General features: G+C 41.7%; 2 protein-coding genes across 2 annotated transcripts in view; one reads left to right on the plus strand and one right to left on the minus strand.

The window, feature by feature from the left end:
* Positions 1-1,575: 1,575 nt before the first annotated feature.
* WRNIP1 (WRN helicase interacting protein 1) lies at positions 1,576-26,918 on the minus strand. Its single transcript, XM_040058106.2, has 7 exons — positions 26,391-26,918; positions 17,034-17,225; positions 15,766-16,010; positions 8,912-9,141; positions 3,747-3,902; positions 2,792-2,871; positions 1,576-2,342 (listed from the first exon to the last, which is right to left on the minus strand). The coding sequence occupies exons 1-7, from the start codon at positions 26,916-26,918 to the stop codon at positions 2,067-2,069; spliced, it is 1,707 nt and encodes a 568-aa protein (XP_039914040.1). The 3' UTR covers positions 1,576-2,066.
* MYLK4 (myosin light chain kinase family member 4) overlaps positions 15,940-27,135 on the plus strand; it is an 83,994-nt gene continuing 72,798 nt past the window's right edge. Inside the window, exon 1 of the mRNA XM_040058086.1 lies at positions 15,940-16,072. Within this exon, the coding sequence (XP_039914020.1) occupies positions 16,017-16,072 (56 nt within the window). The 5' untranslated portion in view covers positions 15,940-16,016. The remainder of the gene's footprint in view (positions 16,073-27,135) is intronic.

Consider the following 27,135-nt stretch of genomic DNA (forward strand, 5'->3'; position numbering starts at 1 on the left):
AAGAGTAAATAAATACACCGCAATACTAGCATGCAATTCATAACCATTTTTGCCCTTCAGAGAGCTTCTCAGGGTCAACCCCAGATGGTCAAAAGCCAGAAAGCGAAGAAATGTGCTGTGTGATTTTTTAATTTCATTCTTTCACCTTGTGCTTTTGATGCTGTTTCACTAGGAGATTGGCTTCTGCTTGTTGAAAGCAGCATTGTCTCCCGTGTGGAAACTATAAATTGCGCTGAGAGGAAATGGATGTTTTTGCCTTGGGTCTGTTTTGGAGAGATTGGAGATGATGCTGGTTGAAACGTTCACCTCTGAGTGCATCAGTTCCTGATGGATGTTTTAATGGAGTATGGAGTTCTTCAAAGAGAGGAGATGACCCTCTTAAAGGGGATATGAAAGAGATGCACATCAGTAGCAGGGAGAGAGCAGGAAGCAGCCACTCTCCAGTGCTAATTACCACAGGGAGGAAGGGAAAAGGTATATAATACTTGGCTTGGAGAGCAGCCATGAAGCACAGTGGCTTTGAAACATTCTTGTTGCCAATATTTTGGTAGCCCATTAATCAACACTGATGGATCTGACCTGAGAGGCACGATTTCTGCCTCCATCAGAGGGTGAGGAATGAAGCACCACCTCTGAACCCTTTGCCAACCTGTGCTGCCCTCTGAAGGCGAGTGCATGCTGGTCAGATTTACTCCAGCACTGGAAAAAAACCACACCTTGCTTTATTCCTCCAAAGGCATTTCAGAGGACCATCAGGATAAAAATCCTAATCTAATTAATTCATGCAACAAGAAAGTTCCAACTGAACAACAAAAAAGAAGTGATTTGTGTTAAAAAGAGAAGCATGCAAATGTTAAGTAAATGAAGCTTGTAGAAATACTTGCTTGTCTTTAGAACACTTTACTCAAAGCATGCAAAACCTACTTATTTGAGGTAGAAGAACATAGAAATGTTTAAAGAATATGACTCAAACCCTCTAACAGTACACAACCATGCAAAAGGTTCAATTTCTGAAACAGTTACACCATGATCTTTGGCTTGTGCCCTACATCATGAAGAAATTCATTTGAAGGGAGTCTCATAACAAAGTTAATCTCCAATACAAATCACAAAGTATTGGAGGCTGTATATCCAAAACTTTTGATCAAGGCCAAGGGTCAGCAATCTGTCTTGAGAAAGAAGAGTAATAAGCAGAATAAAGTTGGCTTCTGGACTTGGCACTGCATTCTCAGCCCACAGACCTCCTGGCTTGTGAACGTTCCTCCGAATGAACTCCAGCTGTGCGGCTGTGGAACCCCTCTGATCTAAGCCCCACACAACACCGAATACTTCTGCTGTCGAGAAATACCCACCTGCAACTGGTGTGTTCCAGAAAGATGACCTGCAGGTGGGTCATATCACAGCTGGAGAGAGGCACAAAGAGCTTGATAGCACTCCACTGGCCATTTTCATGACTATTCTACTTACAAAATGAATTAAACTTGCTCTGGAAAGTAGGGATAGTAAAATTAAAGGCATATCAAACTTTTAAAACCATGCTGCTGTCATAGGAGTATTTAAACAAATGCACAGACACTATTTGTAACAGCTTTATTGGTTTAATAACTTGTACAAAATTGGTCTCTGAAACATGGGTAAGAGCAAAAATTACTCTGTAGTTCTATTTTGTACAGTATTTTAGGAGAAGGGGTACAATTTACTATTTTTCTGGAAAATAATGTTCTCAAAATCTGAAATAAACACTGATTTTAAAAAGCAGCACAGTAATATTTCTTGTCTCACAGCAAGAGCCAGAAGTCTCTTGTTTTTTCTTCCTTTCATTTAAACCAATGACATCACTATATGGATAAAGCTTATTTTTGCATTTCCACAGCGCCTAACTGCAATTCTTTACAAAATATCTTCTGAATAACATGAATAAAAGCAGGAGGATGAAAAAGTATCTGGAAGGCTTGGTGACTTAATCCTTTCAACCACAGTAACAGGTGGCTGACACTGTAAGGGGAATTTTTATCCCAGCAGAAATGTACGAGTCATAAAATCAAAGCCCATTTTGAGCACAGCAGTCACGTTCCTCGTTCCTTGAAGAAGTCTGTTCCTTTCAGCTCTTCAGGTAGATAGTCCTGCTCCACAGGTTCCTTGTACATGGGGTTGTATTTGTAGCCTTTTCCATAGCCCAAGTTCTTCATGAGCCTTGTTGGGGCGTTTCTCAGGTGCAGAGGAACAGGGGGCAGTGGTCCCGTGTGCATCCTCAGGCATTCCTTGACGTTGCCATATGCCCTGTACACCTCTATAGACTTCGGGGCCCTGGCAAAGTACACTACACACTGTGCTAGAATCACCTGCAAACAAGCAGGGGGAAAACATTAAATGACTTCTAAGCTCTTTGGGAAAAGGTCTGCTATTCAGGTTGTTTGTACAGCATGGCAGAGATTGTGTTTTTAAACTGACCTCTGCCTACTACTATAATATGGATACTATTATTTAACACCATAGCTTCATGGTTTTCACTACTAGAAAATAATAGCTACTTTATTTATAATAGAAAAAAAACAGGCAGAGGAAAATTATATACAATGTATGACATTTTAACAATAAATACACAATGAGTTTTATTTTAAACCACAGCATCTATTTTAAGAGCTACAATGTTCTTTTGTCAAAGAAGGGGGATGCAGAATGAACAAGCTACTAAGTCTGCCCTATCCTTGCACTCTGCTTCTTTTTATAGTTACAGATAAGTTTTACAGATTGCAGAACCTTCAAATCAGTGAATTAATGAAGCCTTTACCTCACATTCTGGCATTCCAATGAAGTGACAGCCTTGATAAGCAGCAACTGCTTGTGTTAAAGCCAGAGGATCTGCCAGTCCTACAGAAAGGGATCAGATAAAAGCAGGCTAAAATCAATTTACTTTACTTAATGACCTTTTTTTTTTTTTAATTTTATTTTTTTCCCTGCCTGTAAGGTATCCATGCACCATTTCAGAGCTGTTTTCTCAGATATTGGAATTCCTGGTACAATAGCACAGCATACGTAAAATAAACTCCCTCTCTCTACAAGCTTTCCTCCTTCCCCTGAGGAAGGAAAAAAAAAAAAAAGGTCTAAGCTGTGGGTAAGATTTATAGATTGCATCTGCTGCCACACAGTGGCAGCCTGAGCAGAAGCTGACCATATATGATACCCCTATTTTTTTTTTAATTGATAAAGAAATGGGGAAATATTGCTACACAGAAATAGCTTCCCCAGATCTCCCAACTCTTCACCCATCATGTATGTGCTGAAAGTGTTGCTGGATCTGCTACCTAGGATAAGTAAATAAAGATGCCTTACAGACAGGGAGCCAGATATCAAACCTGAGGTTTGCACGTCAGAGCAGGCATTCACATGCCAGACACATTAGAAAATCTGACATCCCTGAAATACAAACTCTGTGGCACAAGTTTGCTGGTGACCTACAACTGACAGGGTTTAAACCCATAAGAATCCATATCGATACACACTAAACCTGACCTCAAAAACATTTGTCCTTCCTGAAATAGGTAATCATCACAATGACATGTAGGTCTCTGTCTGCATTTACAAAGTTTTTGTTGCACATGGAGCATTTCAGCATTTTGTACCTATTTTGCCTGTAACTCTTTTGGGTTTGTTTCTATTTTCAAAAGCCAGCTTTTAAAACCAGAGAAGCCTGGCAGATCTTCATTCAATGTGATATTCCGATGTGAAATACTGCAAATACTGACCTATATCTTCACTTGCAAACCTCACCAGCCTCCTTGCTACATAGAGTGGATCCTCACCGCCCTCGAGCATTCGAGCAAGCCAGTAAAGGGAGGCGTTTTCGTCGGAGCCTCTCATAGACTTGTGCAGGGCCGAGATGCAGTTGTAATGTTCTTCTCCTGTTTAGGATGGGAGAGAAGCAATACACAAAGCTGTTAGGAGGAAATTAAGTGAAATGCATTTAAGGGAACAGAATGTATTTTACTAGATCACATAGTAAACATAACCTGCTTTTTCAAGTTCTTTTTACAGGTATTTGGTTACAGCATTTATTAGTGTTTTCCGTGCTTTCACAGTTTTCCATGTGAATCATCCCCCAACTACACAAGCAAAACAGACCAACTGCTGATGAAAATGAAGTTTTGTGCTTTTTTCTAACATTGCTAGGCCATTTGGGTTTTGTAACCTAATGGCCTTCCCTTCAAAAGAAGAAAAAAAAAACCAAAACAACAAAACCAGATATTTTAAGCATTTAGGAAGAAAACTCTACATAAATAGCTTATAATTGTCAAAGAGTAACGAACAAGCACATACAAACAACTGACCACTGCTTTTGGACACACACAGCGCTCCGAGAAAACACAAGCTTTGGGGAAATCCAGTGCTATACAGCAGTGATATTTTAGGAAAATGACATTTCACATCATCTGAAACTTGAAAATACAAGTGCACAGTAAAACATGAGTTTGATGTGTTGGATAGGGGTGAGAAAAAGGGAAATGACATGGATATACAATGACAGAATATCATACCATTTGGAAGAAAACCCCAGAATTGCAGTGTACAACCCTGGCAAACCCCTAAGGAAAGCTGAGTTCAACTGTGGACACCTGCACTACTGCAACAACACCTGAAATACCAGACTGCTAAGTAAAAAATGGGAAGACTGGAAGAATTATAAGAAACTTTTAAAAATATTAGATTTGAATTCATGATTAGATTTTGACTCCAAGGAGAAACAAAGCTATTCCAAAGATCTTCTAGGGCTTAAAAATAGGGAGTCATTACAAACACTGAATGAGACCCCTCCTGCTTACAATTTTCCTCTGTGCAACTGGTTTTGATTCTTATGCATGTCTTTTCATCAAACTTCTAAGAGTATTTCGCTGCAATATTGTTAAACTTTCCATGTTATCTGCTGTTTTTATTTTTTCAAGCGCCTGGCATTCCTTGGCTCACAGCTAAGCATGTATTTTAAAGGCAACTGGCCACATGCACAGCCATCTGTTAATATTCCTCTTCTTCCTAAGGCTAAAAGGATTTACAGCCTGAGGGCCACATCAGAACACAGCAGTGTCTTGTAAGCCCTGAAAAATAAAAGGGCTGCCTCAGTGAGTTTGAGAACCAAGATCACCATTCTGCTGCAGTCGCTCCTTTCATAGCCAGCAAGACCTCCACCTCCCAGGTCCATTCCCCGCATCCCTGCCCCTGCTGGAGTGTGATCCTGTGGGAATTCAACACGCTGCCGGCGAGCACAGGAGTCAGACAGCTATTTTTGCTAGGACTCCACACAAAGAGCCCTGGAATGCAGCCCTCACTCGAGCCAACACAAACAGCACGTCCTTCCTCCATCATAACACTTGAGTCAGGAGCAACAAACCCAAGCAGCTGAACTCGCATCATCCTCTTGCAAGAGGCGTCTCTCGGTCGCTTAAAAGTAAGGAGGATGGCCTTTAAATATCTCCAGAGGTTGCACTCACCCAGATTTTTCTGCTGGAGGCTTTTATATTCTCTCTGGGCTACTGTTAAAAGTGTCATATGTGAGGACACCAGCTGGAGAGGCAGAAGGAATCCAGCAGATAGGTTTGGTCTAGATATATATACCTGCAGGGAACTTCAGACTTCAAGGTGAGAAGGGAATTAGTGTTCTCCTTTTACTTACTTCTTACAAAATTAGTGTTGATGACACAGCTGCAATGACAATACTTATACATCAGAATTGCATTATTGATTAAAGACAAAATACAGTGATATGCATTGGAGAGAGGTCTTACATTTCTGTCTAAAAACACAGTTTATAGATAGCCTGAGATACCAAAAGCAGTTTAAAAATTTTTGAACTTTTAGTAGACTTTTATTTATTAGCCTTCTCATGCTGGTTATCTAACGTACAGGTTTGGGCCTTATCAATTCAGTTGAGAGACAGACGCATAGCAGCTTATCTATCTCTGCTATATCCCAGATGCCTCTTGAAATTGAAACTATGAAGAGTTTTTGGAATCAAAACACATTTTCTCTATGTAGTTCCCACAAAGGCAAATACTCTTCTGAAACAAGATACTACACAAGAGGCTTTGTGGAAGAAAAGGGCTTTCTAGTGTCTGACATATACAGATGCATAAATCTTGTTGACTGCTTTATGCGGTCATGAGGAGTTCTCAGGCTAGGTTAAGATGCTGATTTATCTCAAGTCACATTGCTAGAAGATAGGTAAAAGGTCTTGTTCACTGATCATAATATTATTAATATTTGGGCTTCTTAAACATTCCTTGGTCACAAGGTACTGGGCAAAAGTCGAATCACAGTCCCCATCTCACATTATTTTTTCGCTTAGCCAAAAGTAAGCATCAACCTCTCATTGATAGAAGAAATCCTTGAAGTAAGACTAGAGCAACAGCATGCATAGAAATGATTTCTTGTTCTGATCCAGCAGAACAAAACTGAGATGGAAAAGAATGTTATGGTGTGAGTATGGTGGGAGCTGGGAATTCAACTCCAAATAAACCACTCCCATACACCAGCAATGATGTGCATGGTATGGAAAAGCAACTTATCCCTGCCCACATGGCTCTAAGCTCTGCTTTGACAGCAAGCCCTGGACAGTCAGACACCTTCTCTTTTCTCCTGCAGAGAAGGGAAAGGAAAAACTGTGTTCCAGATTGCAGAATAAATTAAATTCAGCTCAACACATTCCCTGACTTTACCATAACTGATGTTATTACACGAACAGTGAAATTACTGACATTTATCTGATTAAATCAGTGTTAGCAGAGTGATACAATATGTAAAAAGAAGGGGGAACAATACAGCTCTGTTTAAAAGATCTAGATACTGCCCATCTGCAGGTAAACTTTAATGAATTTGGTTGCTACATCCTTTTCTGAAAGGATCAAAATTTTAACAAATGCAATTAAAAGCTAAAATATGACTAACAGTAGTTTTTGTTTCCTCTCACACTGCAAGGGCTTCAGGCAGCTGCTGGCAGTGAAATTTGATTAAAGTTGCTTCTTTGTCCTTCCAGTTTATACTAAAATGCATAAACTATCGGCACAAAGATCTTTTCTTCACATGTCTGCACACAGATCAGAACAACAGCCTAATAACTGCATTATGATTTCTTTCCCAGATTACTTGATGAAAATACAGATGAGAATGCTGAACTACATGTATTTGGCAAATTTTGCAAAGTAACAAAAAAAAAAAAAAAAGTAAAAGAAAAAGTGCATATTTACACAACTCTGAACACTAATAAATTATTTGGTGCTTTCTATATGAACATGCAATACTCGTATGTATGTTGCTGCTATCATGATTAGACCCTCCACTTTAATCCCACCACCACAGCTGTGATTCAAAATGTGTTAGCTAAAACATGCTACCAAAAAAATTAGTATTTGTTTATGCAGTAGCTGTTATCTGGAAGCTGTCCTTTGTATTTAAAAGGACAAACAGCTGTCTCTACTATGGACAAAAGTGGTCAACCTGCAGTCAACAGTCAGTGGTCAACACAGACTATTCCACAGAAGAGAGAAATTCTGTAAAGGCATGTACGTGGGCAATCTGCTATATCTGTGTCAGGCTTTTTGGCACTTAGACAATCCAGAACAACAGAGTTTTCACTGGTCTCACCACTCTGAAAATCTCTGCCCAAAAAGCCCCACAACCAATGACAATGAAGATTTCTGCAGCTGAGAAGGGCCTGACACATGCTACCCAGATTTGATGCAAGCCTCAGGAAGAGGCACTCTGTGCCATCTCTACCAGAGAAAGAAGGTGTAGGAAGGCTGGCAGCAATGGACACAGCCCAGAGTTCTGTGTGACAGCGGCCACAAGGCGACAGCAAACACACAAGGGACCGACATGGTTCAAGAGACTCGCACCAGCAAACTGATTTTCCGCTTCCTTCTAATTGTGACCTCTTCCTGCCACAGACCCCATAAAATTTTTCTTCTCCCTCCCCCAGCCTACCCTCGACTTCTCAGCTGCCATTAGATCAGTATCTGCCCAGCTGCCTTTTTGCTGACAGTGAGTCATCATTACTGCTTTGTAGTTAAGAAGGCTGCAAGTGAGCATATGCTACAGCCAGCCTCAAGAAACCTCTCATCACAGATTTTGAACAGCGGCAGTTAATGCAGCATATCAGAAACAGCGGTCAGAAAAAAAAAAAAAGAAAATAAATCAGTTCTCCAAACACTACTTGGCATATTTGGCATAACCATTTCATACTATTCTGCATGGTCATTCTAGTGTTGCTGAAGAACTAGCATATGCATTCAAGGGGAATTCACCTAATCTCTGATACTCACCGATTTTTAACCATCTAACATAAAATGGTTTAGTGGTCAACTACTGTGATACCTAAGATTGCCAAGTCACAAATTTAGCAAGAGTGGTTATCACACTAGGAAGCCTTAAGTGCAAGGAGATTTATGTGGCCTGCCCTACGCAAGCTACAGAATTCATTACCTTAAAAAGCAACTCTAAAAATAAAACAAACTGCTCAGGTTTTGACATAGCATATTGCTGTGAATGAGAGCACTTCCAAGATTTTCAAAGAAGCAGAAGTGCAAATCAAGATATTCAATCCTTCAAGAAAAATGTCCTCATCTAATTCTTCTGCCTCTTTACCCTGAAACCCTCATAGAAGACAGAATAACCTTAAATAACAAATAATTTCACCATGCAACTGTTTTCAGGACAGAAAATAGGTCTTTCAGCTAATGTACACTTCCTGGTTGAGAGGGAATTTCCAGTTGAACTACACTGTAGAGGAAAAATAACTTTTAGGACAAACTTCAGTACAACCACTGTTTCAGGACAGTACCCACTTGGAGAAAGGGAGATGGGAAATTAGAGAGGCAATCACATCTTGAGAACACTGCATCTCAGAAATGCGCCAGTTACTCACCTGCTCGGTCATACAGGATGTGAGATCGCTGGAGCCCCTCCTTTACATGCTCTTCTGTTACCAGAATGCCATCTGCAGCACCACCCTTGGTAGTGCTCAAAGGAGTGGTCCTTCCTGCTGCTACTCTGGCCTGAACTGCCAACTGGAGCCCATTCAGCCCAGTCCTGGCATCCCCATCGCAAAGATAGGCAAGCGTGTTCAGAGCTTTCTCCTCTATGAACACTGGGAATCTGCAACAGAAAAACCACACACTCTTAGCCCCCATCACACTCCTCTCCTTGCCTGTTGTGCTGGAGATGACATTTCTTTATAAAGTTTCTTGATACGCGGCTGGGTTGAAGACTTGTCTTAACTCATCTGCAGAGCCAGGGGCCAACCCTCTTCCTCCTGCTCCAATGCCTGATAAATACAATTGCACATGAAAAATGTAGGGCAGGAACTCTCATCTGTTTAACCCCCTTACTTTTCCTCACCTCATTAAATTCAACAAAAACTAGGGTCAGGTTTTTGCCACAGCCCAACTCTGACACAGCCAGCTGAACTTTACAAGGTTTTACTCCATCAGCATTTCACTGCTAGCCCTTCAAATTACTAGACGGAAGAAGAGTGAAAAGGTAGGAAGCTATCCAAATGCAGGTAAGAGAACACAGTGAGTTATGAAGTAATTAGCATAAGGCTTTGAACTAACTACTAACAACAGCAAGAGGTGCTAACAGTTGTTCCTTAAAAAATAACAGCTGGAAAGATTGTTTACAATGTAAAACACATGCATTCTACTTTTTTTTTGGTATTAGAACTTAGTCACTTGGGTACAAAAAAAAATCTTACTAGAAAGAAACTGCATTCCAATACATGTCCATCACTCTTCTTGCCATCTACTGCTCTAAGGGTGCCAGACTCAACAAACACATGAAAAAGGCCAAATTCCAGTGAAATCACAATCTAAATGAACAAGTCACTGAGATGAGTTCAGTTGATTAGAGCATGGTGTTGATAACATCAAGGGTTCAATCCCTGTATGGGCCATTCACTTAAGAGTTGGACTTGATGATCCTTGTGGGTCCCTTCCAACTCAGAATATTCAGTGATTCTATGAAGATGGGAAGACCTGAGAGGACCTGAGTATCTCCTGAGATCTTCTAGTGAGTCCATGAAAAATCTGTGAGAATAACGAAGTCCTCAAGTTTCATCTCTAGGTTTTCACCTGCTGGGCTGCAGTCCTCACTGTTGGGGCACATCCAAACCAGTTCACCTCTGCATGTTTCACAGGCACACTGTTGAGGATTTAACCCTCAAACCTCAGTTATGTAGACAAGACAACATCTAAGGTGTTGCCAGGCAGAGGGTGTAACTGATCTGACTTGGAGACAGTGGCTAATTGAGTCAAAACATGGCATTAATGGCCCTAACTGAGCCACTTCTAGTAGCTGCACTGTAAATCAAGAGTGACAGGTATCAGTAAGGATTAGCACATAGAGCTTGGTGTGAGAGGCCATTTCTTAGGAAGCTCTTGTGTTGTCAAATAATTAAGGATTCACAACAGCCTTGCACTTCATTTACCAAAAGATGTGTTACTATTACTACCAGTGGTGTAAGAAAAGGCAGTGTCAGGGCTCCCAGACAAATGTGTACACTGATTTTCATTACTTGCCTTCTCTTCCTCCTTGCAAATCCACTTTGCACTTGTCACACAAAAGAAAAAGACTGTAGGTTCTGGAAGAAATTTAGCAGTTAATATCTGAGTCCTCTCATGGCTACACATAAAAATGAAAAACTAGTTGAGCTGGAATCTTAATCAACCACTGCAAGTGAAAGCTGACAAACATCTTTCTAGGGGCAAAATCCATCCTGCAGAGAGGAGACAGTAGGAATCACGCCCTGGCAAAAACAGATGCATCACATGCATCTTACCATGTTTTTTTTTTCCATCTCCTTATTTCTCATGTATTTGATGAATCCAGAAAAAAATATTAACACGCATACTGGCACTCTTGCGAGGGTGTTTCAAATACCGTCTTTGAGCAAGGAAGCAGGACAATACAACTGCACAGGGACTTGCTCAGTTATCTCAAGCACCAAATTCCTTGAAAATCAGGAAGCAGTGTTCACCCCTCAGCACTACAGATGGGCACTAGATCTTTTATAAGCAATTAAAAAAAAGCCAGCAAGGAAAGCGAAAGCTCTTTTTAAAAAAACAGCAGGCACTACACGCAGACATCCTACTGCTAATACCTCCTTCAACAGAAATGGTCCCAAATATATGACATGCTAAGCAAGCACTTCTCACACACCAGCAGGGCACACTGGAGAGAAGGTTTCACCTTCAAGGACTAAGCTCTTTGCCTGCTACTTGCAGAGACACACACCCTGTGTTTGAGGCCTCCTCACACTGATACCACAACTGCAGGCAGTGACTGCAAGTAGAGGGGAAGCACTGAGAGTACTAAAAGGCACGTACGACCTTGGAAGAAGCTAAGTACAGTCTTTCCCAAAAAATGCTGAGGCCTCAGAGCACTTTTGCCATTTATCTGGTACGTTAAAGCTGAGCTGTGTTCCTGTCTTTTGTTTCACTATAGGACTCTAACTGCCCTGTTGCCTCAAGATAAGCAATTTATGTTACAGAAAGTGAAACAGATATTCACAAGAAAGTATGAAAAAGCAATGGCCTTGTCCATTTCCATTGTGAAATTTCAGCTGTAACATAAGGGTAATGGCAATTCCAATCCCAAGAATGCATTATGCATTGTCTGATCCATTCCATGCCTATGATAGCATGACATGCAGAATGTGATAAAGAACAAGAATAAATGGAGAAAACCTCCACATAAAAGCTGTTTGCACAGCACATTGATGAGAGTCACTGATTGGAAATAACATAATGCTTCCCTGTTGATTACTCTCAGCTCCATAGACACTCAGTATTTCAAACAGATAAAATGTTATACTCAGGAAAACTGAATTAAGATTTTTTTTCTGAGAAATTAAGACCTTAAATTCAATTTTCTGATGATTTAACTTCACTGGGTAGGAGTCTAATTTCAAAATCCGGATGGCAATTATTTCAATACCTTGGCTACCAAAAGAACACTTGCTGTGTTTTACATTTTTAAGCCCATCCTGTCTTCAGAAGCTGAAGTGCCCTACTGCTTCCCACTTTACCCAACTTCTGTACCCATCAGAACCACAAGGCAGAATAACTCTCATGCCTTCTGACTTCTTTCCAAGCTCCTGATACTCTTGCAGATGGGCAATCCCATATTTTATTCAACTTCCAAAATTAACACCGAACACCCACTGGATGCCAATGGTCAGTCTTGGTACCTTGTAACCAATGATACTTGGAGACAAAAATATAAACAAGCCAAAAGGGACGTGCTGGGATCCATCACTCACTGGGCTGAAGGTGATATACTAGCTCAAGGAATGGAAAACTACCACTACAGGATAATAAATCCTTCTTCCAGTTCCTCTTTATCGCCATACCCTCGAGACAGTTTGTGCCAAGAACCAACATGAAATGTATGATGAACTACCCATTAAACTCACACCTGGCACCTGAGCCAATGACAAGAGAGCATGAGTCATATCAAGGAGTAAATATAAGGAAGCCCAAGCAAGGAGAACCTTACGATCAAAGATTAAAAAAATTACTGAGCAAAACATGAGATAAAGCACCCACTGCATCTTTCCCATATGAATCAGTACTTTCTTACTTTCTCATCCAATATCCTCACTATATTCACTCCTTGGCAGCTTGCAACACTTTTATAGGCAAACAGAGTTCTTCAACTGAACTGTGAATGATATGAACTGATATGCACTGCTCACTGCCTTACAGCATTGCCTTCCAGTGTTGACTCTCACCTCAGCAACTCATTTCCTGCAAGGAAATTGAATGGATATTCCAATTAAGGAATAATTTTCAAGAAAGTATTGAACACCGATGATCCAAAAGAATTCCACCTTCAGTGTTGTGATTTACGAACCACTGAATTCAAAACACGCCAGAACTTGTAATACAGCCAGAAACAAGCTGAACTGCATGATGTCTGGGCTTGCCAAAAGGAAACTGGGGTTCCTTCCATTTCCCTCAGCTGTGTGCCTTCTGTGCTATCTAGCTTCAAACACATTAATCAACCATCCAGTTTACTGTCTGACTTCAATTAGAGATACCATTCTGAGGGCAGCACTTGAATGACAAAAATAAAAAGCCAAGAGAAGAATTCTGTTTCTTCCACCACTGACATAGTACAAGTGTAATGTATCAGTGCACACCTGGAAGAGCTTACGCTATTACAGACACAGCATAAACTGCAGAAAGCACAAGCAGTTAGTTTCAGCAATAAAAAACATCTTTAACACTGACTTCTTTCTTCATTGTGTTTCTTCCTTTCCTGTTTCTCCATCTTTCAGCTTGAGTTATTGAAGACTTCAGAGACACAGTTTGATGGCAGTAATGCTGATGACAATATAACAAAAAGCACGTATTATCCTAAAGAAATCCAGTAATTAACCTAAAAACTGTCAAAGAACCTTTGTGAGCCATGATGACACAACAAACAGAAAGATATCCAAGAACTAACACCCACTGCTAATCGCTCCAGCTTTAGAGCAAGAAAAGGCCACTGGTGGAGTGAAAGCGAATGCAGGTGATCTAACCTTACCAGCAACCCGCAGTGATGGTGGAAACAAGACAACAAAAATCCACAAAGAAAATCTAAGGCAACAGAACTGGGTAGAGCACACTTCCCCATGGAGTACGGATGATGAAATGCATCGAATCACTTGGGGACGGCTGCATTCTTGCTGAGCACAAAAGATGCCTGTAAAGACTAAGGAAGATTCACCCTCACCTTATTCTTCAAGGTAATAGGAGAGACCACAAAGAATCATCCTTTCCTTCAAAATCTCTTTTAGGTAAGCCCTCCTGCCAGACAAGTGATGTGATACTAAACCATCTGATTAACTGAGGCCAAGCAGCACGTGCAGTACTTCATACTACACTGCTGTGGCTTGGAAAGGGAGACTCACATGGGAAATGAAACCCAAAATTCAATGTACTCATCTCTTGTGCCTTCTTGCTACATCTCTGCAGTATTTTCTAAGTGGGTACGCCCCACCATTTGAGGATGTGCTGCCTTACAGCTCCTTTTCTCACTCTGGAATAAAGGCGAGCACCATTAACAGCCATTTCAATTGTAATTGGTAATTTCCATTTATTCTTCAGGACAGCATGAACAGTTACCTGCCTGCATCTAATGACAGTCCTGTTCCATAGAGGCAAGGAGGTGAAAAGCTGAGACAGCTGTGCCTGCACAGCCGTGGAGAGTAAATGAAGCAGAAATGGTATGGAAGTCAATGAGGAATCCAAACGAGAGCCACAGTAAGGAACAGGATGGCTTATAAAAATCTGAACTTATCAGCAACAGAATGCAGGAACTGTGGCACAGCACCAGACCGCATCATGAAAGATAAGAAAGACCTGACACACAACTGCAACAAACCCCCCTCAATTCAAAACCCCATTTTTATTTTTAAATGCTTGGCTGCCTTTGGAGTGTGCTCCTCTCTCTCCATGGAGAGATTTCTGAAACTGTGTTAGTCTGACAGTCTGCCTGCCAGACTTCTTTCAGTTCAATGAAGCACTGTGCTGTTTAAATCATCCATAGCTATCAGAAGGTTACAGACATGGACAGTCCAGCGAAACCCAAACCCAAACAACTGCAGCTGAAACTATGCCTTGTACTTTAATCCTGTACAGAAAGGAAAGTCTCTGAACCCCAGTCAGGGTGTAGCCACTACCACAGCTGTGCCATTACATTAATGCTGACATGCAGTACCGCCTTCTCTTCTAAAATTCACATTACTACAACATATAAAAACAACAAGTGAGTAAACCCTGAGGCAGGGTAACCTAAAAATAAAAAAGGAGTACTTTTCCTTACCTGTCCTGACCTCAGCATTCAGGCTGGCAATTCTTTGTGCTTACATTCTGTGATAAATTTGATTTCCTCTCATTTATTTCATACAGTCTGTCCATCACCACCATGTCAATGCACTGTACATTACTGGGAGCACAGCCAAGTACCAACACGAAGGAAGTGTAATAGTTTGCATATGTACCACGCATTACTCTTATTTGCCAGCCTCCTGTTCCAGAAGGCAGATAACATCTCTTGTAGACAAATCTGGATGTTGTTTTTTCCAAAACTTTCTCAAGTGTTTAGTATGAATTTTATCTGTCTGGACATCAAGGAGCGGAGAAAAACAAAGTCTCTCTTAAAACACCGATTAATGTTTCACAGCAACAGCCTCCTAAGACATAGCAAAGGACTTGTTTGCAACTAAAGAACACAAGCAGCAGCATCCTCCCTGATCTTACTTAAAAAAAAAATTCCGGGAAAAAAACCAGACTTCTGGCAGGGACTTCCAAATTAAGAGGGGATACCCCATCCAGCACTTAACAGTAATGTGATGCTTTTACAACCAGTAGCAAGAAGTAACACACATTAGGACATAACAAAGACCCATTTACAGTCTTCCACAGCAAATCCTCATCAGCGGAACAGATTTAAATATCCTGAGAGGGTGAGTCAGGAGTTACGGATCCAAGTATAAAATTCTCTCCTAATCCAGACGGTGAGATTATGTTTTGGATGGAGAGAGAGCCAATGCTTTGAATTCTCTCTCTCCTGTCACCCCCGCCCCTGCCATATGCTGCCACTTCTTTTCTTTACTATCAGAAGTGGCTAGGGTTTCTCTTCCCACCCCCCAACTGCTTCATTCTCTCCCTGGCAGGCAGTCAGCTCCTCGGGCTGCGCACGTTAACACCCTGCAGCCCATAAAGTACTCACTCCGAGCTCTTGCTGCCGCTGCCAGTCACAGGGGTGCCGTGCTGGTCGCCCTGGCCCAAAACCTGGAGCCCTAAGGACCTGACGGCCCTCAGCAGAATTGCCTCCATCGCTTCAACCGAGAGCTTCTCCAGGACAATCACCCGGCACCGGCTCAGGAGAGCGGCGTTGACTTGGAAGGAAGGGTTTTCTGTGGTCGCTCCTATCAGGGTCACCGTCCCACACTCGACGTGAGGAAGGAAAGTGTCCTGAGCATGGGAGGGAAGCAGAAAAAGCTCATCTCGATCAATGACAACCTGAAACATCCCATGTGAGTAGGCTACATTCTTTTGTGTCTTGCAAGACTTTGGGTTCCCTGCTGATATGACAAATAACCACACTGACAAGGCAGTTCATATGCACAGATACGGAAATGATTTAATTTCATGCACCCAACACCTTAATAATAAATGACTGCACTGAGATGACCCTATCAGCTGAAAAGAAATAGGATAAAGAAATCTGCAAATTTTGGGTTTGTGTGACTTTGGTTTATTGCATGGCAACGCAAGAAATCATGAAATTGCCTTATCAAGTACAAAGAATAGTGAAGCTACTCCTAAATACGCTTTGAATCAACCTTTAGGGCTACAATTCCCTGCCTAATTCTGTAGTCAGAAAACTACTGGAAGATTACAGAACAGTTCAATTTAAAAACTGCAACCTGTAGCACAGAATTCAAGCCTGTCACTGCACAGCTGAAAAAAACCTTATACCTAGGAAAGGAAAGAGAAAAAAAAAAAAGAGAAAAAAAAAAAGCCCCAGGTGATGGTTGCAGTGTTATCCTGAAGTACCATGCCATGACTTATTTTTTCTCACACAGAAGAGAGGACAACATTAAAATACCCACCTCTGGAACATTCACATTCCAGACCTTTGTAAAAGTAATAAAGAATGCTACCCCCCCAGATGGAGGCTAAAATGAAGATGTGTGCAGCAAACATTACTAACATGACTTTGCAGAAATAAAATTCCATTAAAATATCATATAAAGACTGGCATGTAAGTCAACTATAACTTCGCCTTTTATTTAAATCTTTGAATCACAGTAATTCAATGTTGGTTGGAAGTTAGCTACGGAATTTAATTTTTATGTCTCTCCCAAATTCATCTACTAAAAGTATTAACACTGAAATCAAAAGCCCAAAGGAAGGTATCACCTTAGGGCAAAGTGGGAGAATTTATAGAAGTGCTGACAAAGGCTTTTTTAAAAAAGCACCGTAGTACAGTACCTGCTGAGATTTATTGAAACGATGGATCTCATCAATAAAGAGGATAGTTTTTCTCTTGAAGAGTCTTTTTTCATTCTGGGCTTGGCTGATGACATCTCGAACATCATTTGTCTTGGCACTTGTGGCTGACAGTGTCACAAACCTCATGCCATTCTTTTTGCTGCTGTTGGCTATGATGTGTGCCAGTGTAGTCTGAAACAGCAATAGGAGGAAAGTTTTGTAAAAATAATTTCAGACACAGAAAGTACCAGTTTAAAGGAATTAAGTAAAGAACAAAGCTATATATTTTGGACATATGAACAGTGTTGACACTTTACAGAGTTAAGGCATTTTAGCTCATGTTATTCTAGGGCACACAAGACTTTAAAACTTCCTGCTAGAGGTAGCTGCCAATTCCTCTGCTGCATTTCTAATGCCTGCGCTTTTACGTACCAGACCCAGCGAGCCTCAGTACTGAAAAGGACAGCATTGACAGCTGTCTCCTTTGTCAGGGAAGAAGAACTCTCTGCCAAATACATTTCTGTCACAGAAGACGGGCTGACTGTAATTCCCTGTGCAGTTATTTTGTGGAGTATGTTAATGGATAAAGAGCTGGACTACCCCAAGACAGCTGCCTAAGAGTTTACAGTGCAGCTGCATGTGAGAAATAAAAAGCTACAATGTTTTTAACTAAAGCCTTTTATATTTCAAATACACATAAAAATGAAATTAATCAGACAGCAGTTTCTACAAAAGCATGAGAACATTAGTATTAAAAAATGACATACGTACTTAAGAAAATGTAACTCTTAAATCTAAATAGTCAACAGTAATCAAATTCTGGCCCAGGGAAGCAAAAGGCAGCTGACTGAACAAACTCTCTGTTTTTAGGAAGCAGCTACACTGTTCTTCTGTCCTTATGAACAACCTCTTCAAATCCAAATTTATTTATAGATAATTTCACTTAGCCTACCAAAGCACAGAAGCAACCTCCACCAACCTCCTGGGTAGATTTACCCCAACTGAATATATCACAGACATGATTTTGAGACTTTCCTTCATAACCCTCAGTAAGCACAGGTGTATGCCCCAAAGAGAGTGTATCTGTATTTGAAGGTACTGCTAGAGAAAACAGGTGATTCTTCCATCAAGCTCACTATTCTATTAAAGATCCAAAGGAGACCAGAGACAAGACAGCCTCAACAGATGAGGAGTGGGACAGGTGCCGACAAAACCACCTCAGAAGACATTCCGAGTGCTGAGGTTAAAGCAGCAGGTGGTGTCAACCTGATCCTCTTGAAGGGAGGCTGCAGAAACAAGCACCTACCACTTGGCTACCAACGGCATTGCAGTACCCTGCTCTGTCCCTTTAATGGATCTCCTTGTCCCTGAAACCACAACCAGCCCAAAAAACGGGATAAAAAAAAAGAATATAGAAGGCTTAGGAGAAGAATGCATTGTTATTTATTCCTGCTTTAATTTTAGGAAGGGCTTCCTGATTGACTTCAGAAGTAGTGTCATTTCAGGTCCTGATACAAGACTCGCATCCCATGTCAGATCCTCCCTCACTTCCTGGAGTTCAATCCACCAGCCCATCGCTAGGTTGTATCACAGCAGACGACAAGACTGGAAAGACACTTCGAAAGTGTTTGCAGCAAAGCCTACAGATATTAGGAAGATCTGAGAAAATAAACAAATAAGCAAATTCCACCCTTGCCCCACCAAAACCAAAAGAAAACTATCTTTGAAATTGAGCTATCAAATTAAAACCAATATTCATATTTGCTTACAAAAGGATCTCGATTCAGAATGTAACTTCAGAGGACATACCCATGCCTTAGAAATCTCTGAAAGCAAAAAAACACCCAACACATCAAATTTAAGGATGAAAAAGGAAAAATGTACCGCTTCCTTCTCTAAAAGTGGCAGTGGTGAGAGGAGAAAGGAAGGAGAAAAAACAAAAAACAAACAAACAAAACAAAAAAAACCCCAAAAAACAAAAAAACCCCCAACCAAACAAAACAACAACAAAAAAACAGCTATTCTTCTCGTAGCTCCACTTGGACTGGAAGCTCACATTGCACCCTGGCTGTCACTCAGAGAGTTTTATTATTTACAAACAAGCAGTAAGGACTTCATTTTAAACACCTGCACAGGTGTCCATACTTCTAACTCTAATTTAGGAAAAAAAAAAATCAAAGAAATTTGAAGGTTACTGTTAGACCAAGGGCCTACTTGAAATTTTCTGCACAGATCTCAGCCAGCAGATACCTCTCCCTCTCTGCCAACTTGTGGGTCACCAAAGGTTGCAATAAGAATAACATACATTGCTTTTCAAATCCAATGCTTGACAAGGACAGGCATGTTCACAGCATCGTCCTTCTGTTCTGCACAATAAATCATTCAGCAAGTCAAACTGCCTGTCACATAGATGTAAAACTTGCCCTGGTCCTCTGAAAGACTTACTTCCCACAAGTTCAGGTTTTTAATGCTGCTTTTTGTCCTATCATCTCAAGCAAAAGTCAGTAACAAGACACAGTTTTCTCCCTCTTTGTTACTTCAAGTTACAGAAAAAAAGGAACACATAACCTAGTGAAGAATTCACAAAAGCAAAGTAGCTTAAGTATGAAGGTAGTAGCACAGAACAACTGTAACTCATATGCTAGACTCCTAGTTTCCCTCAGGGACAATGTATTTAAGGGACAAGAAGAAAATTAGAAAACTGACATGAATAAGTAAGAAGAAAACATGCTGGTTATCCTTCATCATCTGAAATAAATTCTGAAGTTTGATTCTTGCACTGCAAAACAAATCTTTTAAAATAGTGACACCAATGTTCCAATTTTCTATGAGTGAGTACCCCTGAATCAGAACCTGAGTAACAGGTAAGAAGGAAATCCAAACAAGTTGATAATGTGCTTTTATTATATAGGTGCTTCTTATTTAGCTCATGTTTTGTTTATTTTTTTTTTCCTTATGGGCAGGGGCAGTAATATTGTTTCCCACAGTTAAGAATAGGTGTGATCCAGCGATCCTGCAAGTAACCTTTTGCTAACTTCACTAAAAATGATACCTCAAAAAGCTCACAGTACAATATCCTTGCCCCTTCCAGAAACCATTCTTAATTCTTTATACTAAGATGCCAAACTATTTAAACTCATACCTGTTATCTCAACTTTTATGCTGCATCTTGTGAGACCTTACTGTGAGACCTGTTTATACAAGCTAAAGCAGTGACATCATAAAAAGCTGTACTGAAACACATTCACCAAGAAACTTCCAAACCATTATTCACCAATGAGTAACACTTAACTTAGGCTCTTGGTCATTTATTTCCAGACCCTTACACACAGAACAAACACTTAACTACTGAAACTCTCCTGCACCATCCTGTACCTACTGCTTTGTGTCAGCCCAAATAAGAGTATCCTTTCCCAGAGGCTGAAACTGTCTCAGATTTACAAACAACCAGCAACCAATGAACCAAAAAACACCAAACCAAGCAAGCTCACTCTCAGCAACTATGCTACCCGTTCTTCCAGGCTCTGATACAAGTTATGGATGAAACAAAAGCAACCCACAAAGCACGCTTGGCTCCACACACCTCCCACTATCAGAGCAGAAAAGTCCATCAGATTTGCTTTTTGGTAAACTGGGTGCTTGTACAAGGAGACAAGAATTTTTCTTATACCCAGAAGATTCCTTGACTGGGCAATAATCTTTGAGTATGAATTATCTCCCTCCTCTCGGCACTGCCACTAGTCAATGCTACCTCACATCCACGGATGGAAGAAAACAGTAAACAAGCTTGTAAAGTTAAGCGAGTCTTATTGATACTGATGTTCAATGACTACATCACCTGCTCAGAATTAAGGTGGTTTTTTTGATTTTTGCAGTCCTGTACCAGGCCCTTAAACTATGCTCATCTCATTAACTCACCAAAGTTCCTTACAGGGATGAAGAGTGGTACTGCCTAGCTCACTTCAGAAAGTGGAATGGGAAAAAACTGCGAAGGGATCAGCACACAGGGTTAGATCAGATCCAGAATACTGTGAAACCTAAGGTCCTTCCAATACACACGGTTCTCCCAGAAAGTCTGGAAGGCTGTAGGCTCTGCCACGTCACATTTAGGTGACCAAAGCAGATCTGGCACAGACTGGCACAAGTGCAGCGCAGCATGGATTATTCCTGAGCATGGATAATCTAGCTGGCATGTAGGCTTCCCCAACACGTGACTTTGCTGGTTTGTTCCAGAGCAAACCATAGTGTAAATTATGTTTGTGGCAGGGATGACAGAAGACTGATAAACCTAGTTCAAAACACAACAGGTGTAGTTACACCTACAGACTTGTAGGGTCTAAACTATGTGATCAGAGTGATGAACTAGCAGCTTGATTTTCTCTGCTGCTGCTTGACCAAGACTTTCTGGCTGTTTTTTGCTCTTCCTTCACTCTGGCCAGGATTTCCAGATCTTTGTTTACACGGTGTTGCCATCAATGGCCTCTCCCCACCCCAAACCTACCCTTTGCTGGCAGCAGGGCCATACTGTGGTTGCCAAACAATCAGGAAAGGCCATGCTCTGTTTCACTGCCTCGAGGGAGACACCAACAGCATCCTTGGATGCCGCACAGGGCAGCAGTTCTCTGGGCTGTAGCTCTGTGGATGTTCTCTGTACCACACTGCGTCACAGGAGATAAGCCGAGCGTGTCTAAAGGAAATTGGCAGCACAGCAGGTGAACATGGCCTGGGGACACTGTCTATACAGATAAACACAATCAAAGTAGCAGCAGTTGGCATTTACATAAGGGCAGATGCTATTCTTACCCATCTTGTTTGGTTCCTCAAACCCCAAATAGCCCACTGAGATACTACTGGAGGAGTAAACGTCACTGAACAAGAGACACAGCATGTGCTATACAGCACTTCCACAATCCAAGCCCAACCAAGCACAAACAGATGCAAGGTCATTGCATAATGTTTATTGAAATTGAGCTGTATCTCCATTTGCTGTATCCAGATTTGTGTACTTACATTCCAATTGTTCTATGGATACAATCGTATTTTCTCTTCCAGCGTTCTCTTCCTAGAGAGCTACCCCAAGTTATTCCTGATTTAGATAGGGATAAGCAAAACCAAGCACACTGCATTACAACACTGCTCCCAGGCAACTGCAAAGACAAACCTGTTTTTCAGAGCTGTCCTGGACTTTCAGCTTACACTGCTCTAAGTGTGACAGACATGATGCATTTTCAGTTTAAAATTTCATGCTAATCAATCAAAAGAACTCATAACTTCAAACTGTTCAAATCAGGCCCCAAGCTGTATGAAAATGAGAAGATGAAATACACTCAAGCAATCAAACAGCCTGTTAGGTAAACACTTGAATTAACAAAATACGAAGCACTGGAGGGAAGGGATGATAAATATGTGGTCACCAAAACAGGTGTTGGATTTGCTGTATTTCAATGTGTCATTTATTGAATGCAAACCAAGGGAAAAAATACAAGGGAGTTCTAGAAATAAAATATAATGTCAGAGAAGATTTGATAGAAACTTCAAAGACCACTTACTGGGGTTTTAAATGTTTTTGCACTCATACCAACATTGCATATTTTATCTTATTACTAGAGTGCAGATGTGAACCTCAGAAAATCATGCACAAATGCTCTTTGTCTTATCTTCTATAAGGAGCGGGTTCATGACACTTGCTACCTATTTTTTCCTTGTTAAGCAGCAGACATAAGAGGGAATGTTTACTGTATTTAAATACAGAATGTTCAGGTTTATAAGGCTTAAACTTCATCTGTGGCAGCAAAATTATACGGTGCTCAAGTTACGCTGCGTCCCCCCGCTAACTCTTTACTAAAATTGGTGTCCCAATGGCAGACATGCAAAAATCTAAATCCCTGTATTAAGGTGCCATAAATCACAGTACAGCTTACTCACATTACACTCAGATTCATACAGGCCTTTAAAAATTTGCATAGTCAGGATGAACAAGCTAACTGTTCCTAAGTTAATAACCACGGCATCTCTTTGAGGCAGTGTTTCTTCTGGCCTGAGTCTGGTCAGCTTCTTAAAAGAAGAAGACAGGCCCTTGTGTTCAACACTTCAGAGTGACAGAAGGGCAAACAAAAAGTCCAAGTCCTTTCGTCCAGAGCACGTTGGCTTCCTAAGAAATTAGGATGACAGACTCAAGGTACAAAGATCATGCTCCCTCAACACAGACGGAAACTCATAAAAGATTATCACAATGGAAATACCCCAATTTTGTCTTTTCAATTTTGAGAGTGTTTCCCTGACTATTCAAGTGCATCTGAGGCCAAAATCGACTTGGGAAGAGAAGCTACATTGCATTTATATTTTTACTCCAGTACCCAGCTTTATTGTTCTCATGATAAAAATTCTCCAAAAATACTCTTACCCTACAATATGAAATATTGCATTTATAGCACTTTAACAGGCAAGATTATTTCCTTCTTGCTTAGAAGAAGTCTGTTGAACTACTATTTTTCATAAAGGAACAATAATACATAATTTGATTTGAAATTTCGCCCTGATGATTTATTCCATGTTCAGTTTTGTAGGTGTTTTTTCGTTTGTTTTGGTGTGGTTTGTTGGTTTTTTTGTGGTGTTTTTTTTGTTTTTTTTTTTTTTTTTTTTTTTAACTTAGTCCTGCTCTATCCTTTTAAAAAGTATCAGTTAGCATGGCATTTGGCTGTAGAAATGGAAGAAGGCATAGATGGGCTGCAATAACCAGATTCCATGGGTAGCAAGGGCCTGAAGAGGTTTAAGAAATGTATGACCATCTTACACAGCACTTCTGAATTTAGACCAACATATCTAATTGTGCTGCTATTTTAGCTCTTTGATGGGCAGAGCTTAGCATATGGCCTTGTTACATATGAAACAGCATAACACACAGTTATTTATTAGTATTGTCTATGGTGAAAAGGACTGTACTTAACAGAAGTTTCTGCTGATCAGTCCAACCAGGTCCTGAGGCAGTGAGAATACTTCTCCTTCACAGGATCTTTCAAGTTTTCAAGCACTAAGTTGCTTTCCCATGAAATGTTTTCTTAAGACACATTATATGCTTACAACTCAAATAGTAAGTGAGTGGGATAGCAGGCAAGAACAGATCTCCTTTTCCATCTTTAGGCCGATAACTTTGCTTGCATGTTAAATCTGTTAGGAGAGGAATTTTTTAGGGACAAATCCAAGAAAAGAATAGAACTTTCAAGTATTTAACTCAGACAGACAATATGATTTACGGGGAAGAAGGCTTGAGGTAAAACTGTACTCTAGCACTATCCTAGAAATACTGAGAAACATGGGTGAAGGGAAAAAGTTCAACTTTTTGCAGAAGGAATTTCTGTTTCAGCCAATAATGGATGTTTCATCAGGAGCCAGCTGAAAGTACATAGACTCAAATCTCTTTGCTGAGAAGGAATAACCAAGAAAGTAGATGAGTTACTCAACAGTATAAGTACTTAGGGAGTCAAAATATAACAGGTAAGTTGTACAACTGTGCTTTGATGGGTAAAAAGGCACAGAAATAATGCAAGTCGGACAACTGAGGAGCAAGAGAATTTAAACCCTATAAAAAGCAAGGTTTCTAAATACAATTCTGTGTAAAGCGTATGGCTGAGGAGAATGGGTCAAAATGAAAGGAGAGTGAAAACTGTGATATTAGAGGCATGAAACAGATCACATGTTACTCAGATACTTTCAGTACCACAGAAGGTTCCTAAAGACCTGGAACACAACTGTTCCTGAGCTGTCACAAGCTCATGAAAAAGCACTTCCATGGTCAAAGCCAGGTGCATCCAATGGATCAGAACCCAAAGGCCACAGAAGCCAGTGCCAGTTTGCAGAGTCTGTACTGCAGCCTTTGCTTTGCTACCACTGTATTTGTACACCTTTTCTTCCTGAGCAAAGAGGGCTTCAAGAAAGAGCAAGCACAGGCTGTAGACTCAGATAACAAGAAACAAAAGGCAGGAAACCACCAAAATATGTAGGAGCAAGCCCCTGAATGTGTTACTCATTCAGCAAGAATTCCTGTTTATTAAAGAGCTGAATTCCACTTCTCTCTCTGGCCATCTTACTTCAGTCAATCCACCTCCCCTTTGATCACTTTTCAGAAATGCACTACTTTCAGAAAAAGCCTTTCTTTCCCCATCTGTTCAGAGCTCTTGCTTTCTGCTATTACTTTGTTGTTTTAAAGGAAGTGGCAATTATTGAAGTTCACTAGTTGGTTCTTTTGAGGTGTATGTTATCTAGCTTAACAGGTTATCTAACCTGCTGCATCATTGCTAATGGTTTTCATCTAATTCTAACACCTGCTCCTTATTTACTGTGATTGACTGGCATTAATATCCAAACAATATCCATACACAGCAAGTCTTCTTTATTTTCAATAAAGTGTGCTGACAAGAGCAAGCTGCTGCTCTGTCCTTCTCTGCTAAGTATTAATTACTTTCTCTATCCCAGATTTCTCAAACAGCCAACACACCAGATTATATATATGTAACATGTGAAACCATGCTGTGAACACACCAGGCTGACAGAGAAAAGTGTATTTTGTTTGTCACACCACATATCTGAAATATGTGGAATAACAGGCCAAAATTAAGGTGAGATCTTAAAAGAGTGCTCCACACCTGAGGCGTTCCTTTAGTCCTTCCCTCACAACTCTAAATCCCTTCACTGCTGTGCTAGAGAGTCTTTTGGTACTCTCAAGAGACCCTGGGTAACCCAAAGGAGGAAGAACAAGGAGATGCAGTGGTCAGATCCTACAAAGACCCACCAGCCTATAAGTGTTTGAAGGTGGGTGAGTGCTGAGTTGTAAGGCTACCTCCCTTCCACACCAGCACTGCCTTCTTTCGGGGCAAGATTTTGTAGGCTAAAGCAAACCTAGCATTTGCAAACTGTGCGTTATTAATCTGCTGGTATCTCACCTTGTTTCCTAGACACATTTACAGATTCTGTGTTGTTTTTCAGCGTCTCAGCCATTAACTAAACCACAGCTTATGTTTTAGGTATGGACTTTGGAGATAAAAAATCTGAATTATCTGAAAGCACGAGAGGCCTTGTGTAACCAAACTGCAAACTGCATGGATTAGGGCTGATGGCGGTGGACCAATTCTATTTGATTCAGAAAGGCAGACTGTGCTTTTTTGTAACCTTAAGGGAAAAGTAGTGGACATCAGCCAAAATAAGGGAACTACAAAAGAAACCCAGAAGACAGAGGGGCGAAACAAGAGCGACTGCGAAATTAGCCGGGTTTAGGTTCACCGGCCCCAGAGCCACGTGAAGCAGCGCCGGCCCGACCCCGCAGGCTGCGAGCGGGGCTGGGCGCTCGCCGCCCGCACTCACCTTCCCGCAGCCCGGCGGCCCCCAGAGGATGAGGGAGGGGATCTCGTGGGACTCCAGCAGGGCCCGCAGCAGGGTCTGCTCCCCCAGCACCCTCTCCTGCCCCACGTAGTCCCCCAGCGTGTCCGGCCGCAGCCGCTCGGCCAGGGGCTTCCCCTCCAGCTTCTGCGCCAGGCTGTCCCCGCACAGCGCGGCCGCGCATCCATGGCCCGGCTGCACGGGGGCCTCGTCCCGCCCCGCGCCGCTCCTCCCGCCGCCGGCTGCAGGGCTCTGCCCGCCGCCGCGGCCCTTGTGGAAGAGGGAGAAGACGGGGGACCCGGCGGCCGGGCGGGCCTCCTCCGGCTGCCCCTCGGCCTGGTTGCCCGGCGGGGCGGCGGCGAGGCGCGGCCGCTTGCTGAGTGGCTCGGGCTCGGCCCCGCCGGCCTGCAAGCAGCGGTCCAGGTGCGGGTTGATGTCGGCGCCCGGCAGCTCCAGCAGGCACACGGGGCACTGCACCAGCCGCTCCTGCTCGGCGCCCTCCGTCGGCTCCATGGGCTCCCGCGGCCGCGGCAGGAAGCGGGGGGAGCCGCCCGCAGCCCTTCGGGAGCTGTAGTCCGCCCGGGCCCGCTCCCGCCCCAGCAGCGAGGCTTTCCTGCTCCTGGGGCCCGAGCTGAGCAACATCGCCAAGGCCTCCGGACTTGGGAGTGCACCTGGTCTTTCACTGAAATACGTGAAAACCTCAATCTTTGGGAAAGACATCAATAAATTA

Source organism: Hirundo rustica, chromosome 1 (genome assembly GCF_015227805.2).
Source record: "Hirundo rustica isolate bHirRus1 chromosome 1, bHirRus1.pri.v3, whole genome shotgun sequence".
Taxonomy (NCBI): domain Eukaryota; kingdom Metazoa; phylum Chordata; class Aves; order Passeriformes; family Hirundinidae; genus Hirundo; species Hirundo rustica.